An 11,931-nucleotide genomic window follows, 5' to 3' on the forward strand; every position below is an offset into this window, starting at 1 on the left:
CAGATGGCCGCTGGGGCTAAACACACCAGGTTTGAGGAGAACGATCATTTCAGCTGTCACAAAGAGAGAGCGGTGGTGACTATTGCAGGCCCAGAATCAAACTGCCAACCATTTAATATGGTCTCTTTCTATTAGTGTTCGATTACACTTCTAAAAAGGAGAAAGCTTGGTTGACATCCCCTTTAAATGTCAGTTTTAGGCCTGCTCAAGTGTTCAGCCTGCTGGAAATCATTTTGTCTTGGAATGGTAAGGGAAATGAGTAAGCAAAGGGCCGAAACTCTATCTGACTGCAGCGGTTTGGAGCCGCACACAGTGCCAAACTGCTAAATTCATATTTATTTGAGTTCAGATTGTTGAAGCAGTCAAGGTTTTTGAATATATCCAGGGATATTCCAAGACATTTTGGCCTCTTAACAAAAATGTGGCCAGCATCATACATCAGGACATAATTTATTTCAAGACAATTCATCAAAGTAAAAGGTTTTGTTGTTTAAAAATGGAGCAGATCTGTGTTTCGTGCGTGGTTTATGAGAGTGGATTTAGCAAGACCTTTTAGTGTCAAAATGGATGATTTTACAAAAGTATGGTTTACATATGACAACACAAGGCCTGCGACAATGGAGGTCTGTAACCTTTTCAATGCATGGATGAGCTTAGCAGTATAATGTATGGATATTTTATTGTGCTGATGAATATTTAAAGTCAATTGGGTCCAATGTTGTTTAAGACTCCCATATTCTTCAAAATATATTATTTGTTGTGGAAATTTAAGTTATGGTTACCGAGAACCCAACAGTAACACATGCTCAGACTGTCTCCATGGAAGTCTATATAATCATTTGTGTATATATGTGTATTTGTGTGTGTGTGTTTATAGGCACACACCACAAGTCGCACAGGCTTGCTTGCCTGCCCCATGAACCCAGAAAATTACACACACCATCGGTGCACAAGAGAATGTTTTGGATTCACTCAAAGAAAAAATATCCCAAAGGCTTTATGTAGGTGTGGTTCAAAAGACAGTTAAATGATTATCACTCACTTTAGGGCACGTTAGGAACTTATGAAACTTCATGACCTTTCACTGTGCCTTCACCTCTGCTGAAAGAATAAAAGAGATTTGCTAAGTTGTATTTTTTAGATAGGTGTTATCTATTTTTTTCATTTACTCTTTGACCTGCGTGTGATCTCTGTGGTGCTTCTCATCTCTTTTCTTACCGTTTTAGGTATATGGCCCTCATCCAAGCTCATCATAAATGCAGTAAACTTCCCCATTCTTTCAAAAGTCAGCAACTGCCACAAGCAAATGTTTCATTAAACATGTAAACTCAGTTTACAAAGAGTGATCGTGAATGACAAGTTGATGTCAGGTATTGGGTGCGTCAGAATCAGGTGTCACATTCCACATACAGAGGTGAGTTCACCTTGCCAATTACACAGTTCAGATGAATTAGCAGGGATGTTCTCTTTGTCAAGCATTGTATTTAAGTCGGTATACAATGAATAAGCAGAATGGGGAAATCCACTAGCGATAACTGCTTATCATAAACATTAAAGAATGTTTTTTTTTTTTTCTGATGATATAATCAAAGGCCATGATAAATCAAGAAGTTGCTATTAACATCTTTCACACTATTTGTGAGGGCGTTTTAAAAAATGGCTCTCAAAAGTACAGCCAAACATGTATTATTCTGTCATGCTGAGGATTTTTTTATACAGACATTTTCTGTTTTATACTAATGAACTAGAAACCTTTTTGATACATTGAGTGATTCTCAAAATGTAGGTGATTTCAAGTTTTACTATCCTCGATTATCGTGGAGTTATTTAAATGTTATACAAATATATAATATAAACTGAGAACCTTCAAATATATTCACAAGTCAATTTTGATGATTAATTTCCTAAAATTTGACCCTCATAGTATGGTTAAATGTACACACAGGATGGTTTCACAATATTTGTGAGTTTTAAAGATGCAACTGTTTTTATGAGTTTTCATTTACAGGTTGATGATGTACAAGAACCCACACTAATTTAAACCTCACACAAACCTGCTGACATTATTAAATTTAAAGCACAAGACTTATTACGTAGCCTACGTAGAACCACTTCCGTACAGTTACCGGAGCAGGTGAACATCTCTAAACCGAACTCGCGTGAATGCGTTTGTGATTGATAGGTCTAGCCACTAAGCCCCGCCCTCGTGGGCCGTCCTTGCCGAGCGATTATATTAACACCCGCCGGTGCAGTCCGTTCTCCCATGAGGACTTTTTAACCGATAGGAAGTGACAATTCTTGTTTCTTTAATAGAATTTGACATTAACTAAGACTGAGCACTTCCAAAATTATTGATCAAAACAAACAGTCTTTTTCAAAACGCTACTCAGTTTAAAGTGACAGAGGCGCCTTACAATGAAGTTGGAGGTTTTCTCTGCGAGCCGCCTTGCGGGCAAGCCGCTGGACCTGTGCAATGACATGGATGTGAACGTGGCTTCACCGCTGTCCACGGAGGAGGAATTGGGCTCGGATGGAGACTGTTCAGCCAACAGCCCAGGACCAAGTGCCCCCGTTTCGGACGGGAAGGCGAAACCTTATACGCGTAGACCCAAACCACCATACTCCTACATCGCGCTCATCGCTATGGCCATACGCGATTCCAACACCGGCCGCCTCACACTTGCTGAAATAAACGAGTACTTAATGAAAAAATTCCCGTTTTTTCGTGGCAGCTACACGGGGTGGCGCAACTCCGTACGGCATAACTTGTCATTGAACGACTGCTTTTTAAAAGTGCTGCGAGACCCCTCGCGTCCGTGGGGAAAAGACAACTACTGGATGTTGAATCCACACAGTGAATACACTTTCGCAGACGGCGTTTTTCGCCGGAGGAGGAAGCGCATCAGTAAGAAGATCCTGAGCACTTCGGAATCTCAAGAGCGCGCGCCTGCGGATGACAGCCGGCTCCCAGCGCGCGACGAAAAGTCAAAGTTTTCCAGTTCCTTCGCCATAGACAGCATCCTCAGCAAACCGTTTATGCGGAGGGAGCAAAGCACAGAGGACACGTGTTTTAGTGCCAGGCTAATGCTGTCAGCGGCTCCGCACTTTCTGCCTGTCGTAATGGGCTATCCGCCGTCCACCGCGGCTCATGCGCCGCAGAACGGATTCCAGGTCAGTTCTGAGGTGTCGAATGCCTTTCCGATCTACAGGTGTAATACGGCGGACATTACTAGCATCAGTCGAATGCCGGACATACCGAATTCCCTTCCGGGTTTAGCACACTCCCACACTACTGTACAAGAGACTGAATATCATCCCTTCAGAATAGACTCTCTGCTGTCATGAAATGACACGTGGTCAAGCCAATTTGCAGACATTTACACGCTTAAACGCAATTATTTTGGTGTTTGACACACCAGTTATGTGCACTTTCCTCTGTCAAATGGTGTGTTTTAGGCCTATATGTGTTTTCGTGATTTAAACCCATGCAGAATACTTGGGCTACTGCAGTGCTGCATGTTTGATGTTTAGATGTCTTCATAGATGAATCAATCCCGCGACAATGTACAGTGTTTACCGATCCCATTTTCATTTCTTGAAAACGAAGGCATAACCATGCCAATATTAATTATAGACACAATGTGATGTAGACTACTTTGAAAGAATTGTTTTGTTTTGTTATTGTTGTGTGGTTTTTTGTGTGTGTGTATATGTTGTTTTTTTTAGTTATATGTTTGGTCAGTTGGTTGAACAATGCAGTTGTACTTTCGTTAATAAAATAAAATGAGAGAATTTTTTTTTTCGTTCATTATTCTTCGGAAACCGTACTTTTAAGTGTCACTTGGATCACTGTTTCATTAGCTCTTGTCACTAGATCCTTTTTTCTTCACGTTTTACTTACAGTGATTCTGACTGAAATCTGTGCCGCCAAATGCAAAGGCAGGAGCCTAAATACACAAAGACTGAAAATGTTGACTGATTTACAATTTCTAAGCATTAAAAGGAACAAAAATAGCCTACATATAGACACCATACGACAAATGTGACCCTGTCTGTAAAATCCAGGCTAAAATCTCAAAATCTAAGTAGTCTATGAGATAACAAGCATCAGAATTTAACTTCAATCATTCATTCCACTGTGATTTCAATCTTTGACATGGCCTTACTCAGTAGATATGAAAGATATTGAGGTTACATTTTCACAGAATGTTCTTTACCTTATGAAGTATGATTTTATGTAGAAAACAGTAAACACAAAAAGATGTCTTTAGCTGGGTTTTCAAAGCCAGGGTCACAAATATAACAGCGAACAGAAATTGCGGTCGCCGGAGATGGTAACCATGGCAACCGTACGCCGCTCCTGTATTTTCCGTTAAGATAAACATCAAACCACAGGCTAGGCTACATAGCTAGACAAAACATAGTCTAATTATTATCATTATGCATTACTTTATTACTGAATCACGTACATAGAAATGATTTACTCATTCAAATAATCACAAAAAATTTTAATTTAACACCATAGTCTTGGAGATTGAAGCACTGTACAAATTCCTTAAAAATAGTTGTTGACTCCTTGTATAATTCGCACACTGCTTAAATGTCCCTTTTCCGTTTTTCATAACGTGAAATTACAAGGTTTCAGGAAACTCGTGATTCCTAAACACTTTCTCTTCAAATGATTGCAGAAAATTCAACACATGTGTCTTCAAGCATGAGTCACTGAAGCTGAAGCAACGCAGCACTCGCCAAAACAAAAGGCGAATGATGTCAAAGTTGGAATTAATGGAAACGAAACTTCATGGCAATCACGTCATGTCAGTCTAATGAAGCATTCAAATTCATAAACAAGAAACTAGCCTATATGTCCAGTTTATCCAGAACTATTTCTATATTCCAGTTCATATTTAGCCTACATTACGTTATGTTTATCATTCATTAATATCGCTAATATAATAAATATAGACTAATAAATGAATGCTATCGTTAATATCTGTTTTTTTTTTATTTATTCATTTATTCACTCATGTTGTTAAAATAAGCTTGAGGCCATGGGTTATAGTTACAATTAGTTATTAAACATGTCAACAACAGACCAAATTTGCCTCTCAAAATAAAAACGACTGTTTTACATCTATCTATCTATCTATCTATCTATCTATCTATCTATCTATCTATCTATCTATCTATCTATCTATCTAGGTATCGGTTTAACTGGCCTTTGACAGAAATTAATTAATCAGCACACATATCTACAGTGTTTGCAGATGATTTGACTTCCACTTGAAATCACACAAAAACAAAAGCCACACATGTTCGGTTAAACTCCAGCAATCTCACACCTGGCTGGACAACCACAGGGATAACCGTGGCAAAATATGAATCATTAAACAGAATATAAATTTCTAAACGGTTTTTACATTTCTTATTAATATACATTTTATTTTGTAAATTGTGGGTATTTTTTTATCATGACAGTGCTATTTATTTATTTTGTTTGTCTCAAACAAGAACATATGTTGCGCTGTCCGCGGTACTGAAGCAGGGCCATCGTTTTCTTTTCGAGTTTAGTCTTTAGTCACACCATCTGTTTGGGTTGACAGTCCTGTAATTTTCAGGTCAGGGAACGAGCCTGATTAAGAGCAAAGCAGACCAATTGTCCGAGGACTTGTCTTGCTTCACTTAGCCTATATCGTCTTTTTATGCAGGCTACTCCCTAGTGAATGGATGAATGAATGAATGAATGAATAAACGAATTAATTAATTAATTTACTAATGAAGAGAATATTTTGTTAAACAAATCGCCAAAGCAACTCCACAATCTCCAAAAAACTAAAAACTAATAAAAGTTGAGAGAATTCGATGCACTCGTGGATGTCGCACGTTAATGGCCTATATGCTATAGCCAAGAAAAGATCACAATTTTATGTAGGCTACTTTTGTGGTTATAGCAAGTAAAAACAGCAAATAATGCATTGTCTGGCTTTCAACCTTTAAATTATTACTTTTTTTAAATGCTTGCCATTTAAGTGCGATGCTGCAACCTGCAGGTGAACTCGCGGAATGACACACCTGTCTATAAAAACCGTTTACTGAGAATTCAAGTCTATCAGACTCACTTCAGCTCCAAACAAGCGCTCATTCGTATAAGCTATAAATATACAGGCTTATCTGGAAACCACGTTAAATAAACATACAGGGCTATCAGAGAAAAAAATAAAGGCAAAAAGAGCAATTTTTAAACCAAATTATTTAGCCTATTCATGACAATAGGCTATACGAAACGAAATATTCGAAATAAATTACAATGTAGCTATTTATACCAAATAAAATACATTTCTTCTGGTGTCACTAATTTCGAGTGCAAGCACTGACATCGAAACGAAATTACTGCACAGTAAAATATGCTTTTAAAACGGATTTTTTTTTTGTTTAGATTTATTTCCAAAAACCAACGAGCTTGATTATAATATTATTTTTTTAAATTTCGTGGGTTGAATTTTTCAGTGTGTAAAGCTATAATGGCTTAAATAACTGGCCTACCATTCTTCAAAAAAGCAATATGTCTTTGAACAGACTATGACCTAGAAAGTAACTATAATAGGCTACAACATGAAACATAAAGCATCAATGGATAAAATACAATTTTCACTGTTATAAGCTATAATAATTAGTCTATTAGCCTAATATTCTCACTGTCTGTAATTTGTATTTCAAAATCTTAATGTTAGCGCCCTCTTTCTCTAACAATTTAAAGTAGCCTACACTAAAATATTTATGTTTATTGTGTCTGTGTGTCAGGTGTAAGTCTACTTTCTTTAAATGAGATACTTACATTTTTCTGACACTTCACATCAGGCAAAAAAACAACAATGAATAAAGTCATATAGGCCTAGGCCTATTTTGTTTACAGTGGCTCAATGAGGTCTGTAATGAAAACAGATCAGTGAGTGTATGTGCGTAAGGGAGCGCGACGCTTTCTTACGCACATACACTCATAGCGATGGACTGTGTTCAAAGTCTCGTGCAGAGCCCGGTTTTCTCTAGAGCAGCCGCGGGTATCCGGGACTCGGCGGGGGTCAGGCGCTCAGCGGGCGGGGGAAACCCGGCGAAATACTGCTTATATAGAGCGGGAACATGTTTTTATCCACATCCTCGCGGCAAGCTAAAACTAGGGGATTGTTGATTCGCTTTGTTCAAAAGAACACTTAAAAGAACCGGGACGGGTGATGAAAAAGGGAAGGGAAAAAAGAGCGCGAGAGATAACATATCCCGTGCCATTTAGACTAGCCTATGTAAAAAAAAAAAAAAAAAAAAAAAAGACTAAATATAATGCTGTTTATAATACCATACATAATAAAAAACGTAAACAAATAATATTAATCATTAAATAATAATATGAATTAAAAATACGAGGACTAATAAAAATCCAGAGGCGGATCTCACAATTCGCTTAAAATATTCAGCTGATCGACTCCAATGTACTCCTTCAGTAAAATGAAGACACTTTTTTTTTCTTTTTTGCCAGAACAGCCTATATATATAGACCTAGCCTATATAGATAGATAGCCTAGATAGACAGATATATAGATAGATAGAAGCAACGTAATTTTCTTTTGTCTGTTTTATGTTCCTTTTAACTTCATAACATTTTTTTAAAAGCAGTAACAGGCGATTTATGCGCATAAATAATTAGAATTAGCCTGTGTTTTTAAAAAGTAGGTAGGCCTACCTTGAAATGGAAACATGTAACAAATGTAAGGAAATATGCATGTTTACGTCTGTATAAATACATTTATATTTATACTGTCTATGAAGACTACTGTGACCCTTCTATGCTGGCGGGAGCTGTCGACGTCCAAATGGCTAATTGCCTTTTTCTTTTGCTAATGAACGCTGGACTCGAGGGATATGCTGCAGCCCCGGGCCCGTAAGCGGATACTGGAGCGCTGTGTGTGGTATCCAAACCTCTCCACGGAGACAGCCTGCTTCCACTCGAGCCAAAGTCATTCCTCTCTTTCTCTCTCCCTTGTCCATGTCTGTCTCTCGCTGATCACTGTCTCCCTCATTGTATGGTATGGTTTATTTATTTTAGTCCTGCTAGGTTTGTTAAGGCCTCTCACGCTCGTTGAGTGTTTGTTCATATTGACAGCCCTCCAAGTCCATTAAGCTAGATGAACCCATCCGATTAGAATTCCAGTTGCAAATGCGAATTTCACAAAGTAAACAAGATTAGCCTTCAGCTCACTCGATAAGCTAAAATAATCTTTATTCAAAATCATAATTCTGTTATAAGCCTACCTAACTTTATTCTCATAAAGCGTGCAACACTGACTGACTCATTCAGCCGAAATGGCCAAATCATATTTTGTAAATAAGCCAAAAGAATAAGCAAGTTAAAGCCAAAAAGAAGATGATAATGATGAGAGACGCGATGTTTGTGGTCGCATATAGCGATAGTTTGGGGGTCAGCTGATTTTGGTGGACAGTGTGCAGCATGAGGTTCTGGAAAGAGTGACAGAGTTGAGTTTGTGGAGGTCTAGGGGTTGGAGGGGGTGGGTGAGGCGGAGAAGGAGGAGCAATTAGAGCAGAGAAAGCCGGAGAGAGTTATTGAATGATTGGCTGTCGAGTTTTGTTTAGTTGAGGCGCTACACGAACTCAGTCTTTCCATTTCTTACTCAAAAAGGGACTACAGCCGCCAGGATCAGGACGGAGCTCGTGGCAGAAAAAGAACCGTTTCAAAACGTTGATAACGATTACGAATAGGCATATTACTTGGATATTTTCTCTCACAAAAAGCAGGATATTGATGACAACGTTAAAGCCTGGAAAAAAAGACCGTTAAGTTTACATAGGATGTTTGGTTGAGTTAGCAATCTTTGGGGTTTTGCTTAACCTTTTTTCTTCTGTCAACGTCAACGTCTCTCTTACCCGTTGTGTTCGTACGTCAGCGCGGGACAGATGACGACTGAGAGCTCCCACGGACCACTGCGGTCGACGCCCCCGATGAGGACCAGTCCAGCGTCCACCGCGCTGCATCCAGAACTGATGGACTCGACAGGTAGCTTGGAGGACCATGGCGCAGTGTCCAAGACTAAAAAGACTAACTCAGGAGTGCGACGCCCGGAGAAACCGCCCTACTCTTACATCGCACTCATTGTGATGGCAATTCAGAGCGCACCGACAAAGCGACTCACACTGAGTGAGATTTACCAGTTCTTACAAACACGCTTCCCTTTCTTCCGAGGCTCTTACCAGGGCTGGAAAAACTCTGTTCGGCACAACCTGTCTCTGAACGAGTGCTTCATTAAACTACCAAAAGGACTTGGGCGGCCGGGTAAAGGACATTACTGGACCATAGACCCCACCAGTGAGTTTATGTTTGAGGAAGGGTCATTTCGGCGAAGACCACGAGGATTCAGGAGAAAATGTCAGGCCATGAAACCGATGTACAGAATGATGAACGGCCTAGGGTTCGGTTCCGCCATTTTACCCCAGAGCTTCGATTACCAACCTCCCACCGGCGCACTTGCGTGCCATGGCAGTGGCTATAACCTGGACCTGTCTGGAAATGGTTATGAGTCAATAAGCAGCGGACACCATGGTCACATATCCCCCAGCTCCAGACATGGTTATATGGCTAGCTGTCCGGTTCCCGGGAACGGAGACTATGGTGCGGAGAGCAACACCAGCCCAGTTCCGTCTTCCCCTGCAATAGCGGGCGCGTTTGAGGGTCACTCGCCGTATTCAGAGGGAACAGCACTATGGGCTTCTTCAAATTCTCCATACCTAAAACAGCCGTCTACAGTCTCGAGCAATTCGCCGTCCACAGGGCAGCATCCCGGCATATTCACCTACTCTCTGGAACAGGGCTATATACAGCAAAGTGCGAGAGACAACACAGATATGTCAGGTAAAACAAATAACGTATAGGCTATATAATCTCTGAAACATTTAGATGCCATTATATTTGCTTTGAAATATGTGTTATTACGTTGGAAAATATTTCTGAAATAGGCTACATATTACCTTATAGCCAGCTAAAATTACGCGCAGTGTCAAAATGCTAAAGCATGATAAAAAAAAAAAGAAAGAGCTCTCAGAATGCCAAAAGTTCAGCGTTTTAGGTTTAAATGACTATAAACGACAAAACGTCTTGAATTGATAGGTGTTAAATTCATCTTATTCTTTGTGAGCATGACTCAAAAGCGTTGACATCTTTTTCAATTGAAAGATTTTTTTTATTTTTTTTAATGTAGGCTACGTTCGACCACGTTTTTTGTTTGTTTGTTTGAAAAGTTTGGGTACAAAACAGCAAAATGCTTTTAAAATATGGTATAATAATAATAAAAAGAATTATACTGATAGGGGTTAAGAATCTTATTTTTATCTAAACGTAAAAATATATTTTCTAAGAACAAAAATGTGAATCTTATAAGCAATTAAGAAAATTAAAAAATAGTACAATCGAAAAATATATAGCTTCGTTTTTTATGTATCTACATTTTTACTGAATATTGTTGAAAACATCAATTGTATGCTTAAAAAAATTTTTTTTTTACTATAAAGTTTGATTTGGCTTTAAAGCTTGTATGGGGGTAAAAATGTATAGGCCTACCCTTGAGCTGATATATAGCCTTTATAAATAATAATAATAATAATAATATTTTTATGTACTGGTCATTATGTGTAGGCTATATTTATCTCACTGTGCATTTATCTGTCTCCAGTGGGTATATCGCGCTATCCGACACATTCTTCCCCAGTCGGAGAACGGAAGGACTTCATGTTGAATTTTAACGGAATTACCTCTTTCCATCCGTCTGCTGGTGGATATTCCCATCATCACCATCACCACCATCAGAGTATGCATCAAGACGTCAAACCTTGCGTGATGTAGTCCGCTTGTAGCGGAGCATGTTGCACAAAGATAAGCACTTGGATAACTGTGAGGTAAAAACAATTAATGAAGGATTAATAAATTGTGCACTCACAATATTTTTGGAAATTTATTTTTGAAAACCAGCATAAAGCATCTGGCGACATGACTTGACCTCCCCGATCCAAGCGCATGAAACAGTCAAACTCATGAAGTCACGGACTGGCCATTTTATGCCTGGTGGTTACATTTCAGTAGAGTTTGAATTAAGCTCATATAAGTATATTTCACTTAATCTGTACAGTGCAATGTGATATGGCAATAAAAAATTTCAAGGAAAGTAGTGTGTTTTTGCCTGACCGATAGGCCAAAACCCTATCTATCTATCTATCTATCTATCTATCTATCTATCTATCTATCTATCTATCTATCTATCTATCTATCTATCTATCTATCTATCTATCTATCTATCTATCTATCCTTTTGAGTCAAATGTCCAAATGTGTTTTTCCCCATTGTTTTTTTCATGTTGATTACAAACGCATAATTTAAAACTCTTCAACATCAGAATAATTGTTGTGAATTCTGCCTTCAAAACTTAAATTCCTGTGTCATATTTGTGTGATAGCGTTGTGTAAACAAGTGAACAATATACAATAAGTAGGTTATTATTATTATTATTTTTAACGAGGTTTGAAGATATTTTTCACACGTCTGGTTGCGGCAAGTTGTCACAGTTTTAATCACAATATTATTATTACTTATTAATATAACTAAATTTTTGCAGTTTCATGATTTGTTTTGTGTTCCATAATTTCATAACATCCATATAGACTAACTGCACATTCTTTTTAACGTAGGCCTATATTTTGGAAATTTTCAATAACAATTTTGTTGTCGAAACTTACCTTTACAGAAACTGACATTTAAAATAATAATAAATATTTTGCCCTGTGAAATATTTACTGGCGTAAAAGGTGCTACGACTAGCCTCGGTCTTCCTCGTGTAAATCGTACAGAAGAATTAAAATGGGCAGGAAAAAGATCAAATG

At 38.4% G+C, this 11,931-nt stretch overlaps 2 protein-coding genes across 2 annotated transcripts; both read left to right on the plus strand.

The window, feature by feature from the left end:
- The first annotated feature begins 2,226 nt into the window (after window positions 1–2,226).
- LOC122134518 (forkhead box protein Q1-like) lies at window positions 2,227–3,682 on the plus strand. Its single transcript, XM_042777730.1, has one exon. It carries the CDS (start codon window positions 2,416–2,418, stop codon window positions 3,343–3,345), a length of 930 nt encoding a protein of 309 aa, XP_042633664.1. The 5' UTR covers window positions 2,227–2,415; the 3' UTR covers window positions 3,346–3,682.
- A 5,217-nt stretch (window positions 3,683–8,899) lies between these two features.
- LOC109045109 (forkhead box protein F2-like) lies at window positions 8,900–11,276 on the plus strand. Its single transcript, XM_042777731.1, has 2 exons — window positions 8,900–9,913; window positions 10,731–11,276. The coding sequence occupies exons 1-2, from the start codon at window positions 8,962–8,964 to the stop codon at window positions 10,898–10,900; spliced, it is 1,122 nt and encodes a 373-aa protein (XP_042633665.1). The 5' UTR covers window positions 8,900–8,961; the 3' UTR covers window positions 10,901–11,276.
- The last annotated feature ends 655 nt before the right edge of the window (window positions 11,277–11,931 follow it).

This window comes from Cyprinus carpio, chromosome A20 (genome assembly GCF_018340385.1).
Source record: "Cyprinus carpio isolate SPL01 chromosome A20, ASM1834038v1, whole genome shotgun sequence".
Taxonomy (NCBI): Eukaryota; Metazoa; Chordata; class Actinopteri; order Cypriniformes; family Cyprinidae; genus Cyprinus; species Cyprinus carpio.

Excerpts from the sequence above, each read along its gene's own strand:
- LOC122134518 (XM_042777730.1), top strand. The coding sequence starts at position 2,416 with ATGAAGTTGGAGGTTTTCTCTGCGAGCCGCCTTGCGGGCAAGCCGCTG.
- LOC109045109 (XM_042777731.1), top strand. The coding sequence starts at position 8,962 with ATGACGACTGAGAGCTCCCACGGACCACTGCGGTCGACGCCCCCGATG. Across the intron at positions 9,914-10,730 it reads AGACAACACAGATATGTCAG|TGGGTATATCGCGCTATCCG; the intron begins GTAAAACAAATA and ends ATCTGTCTCCAG.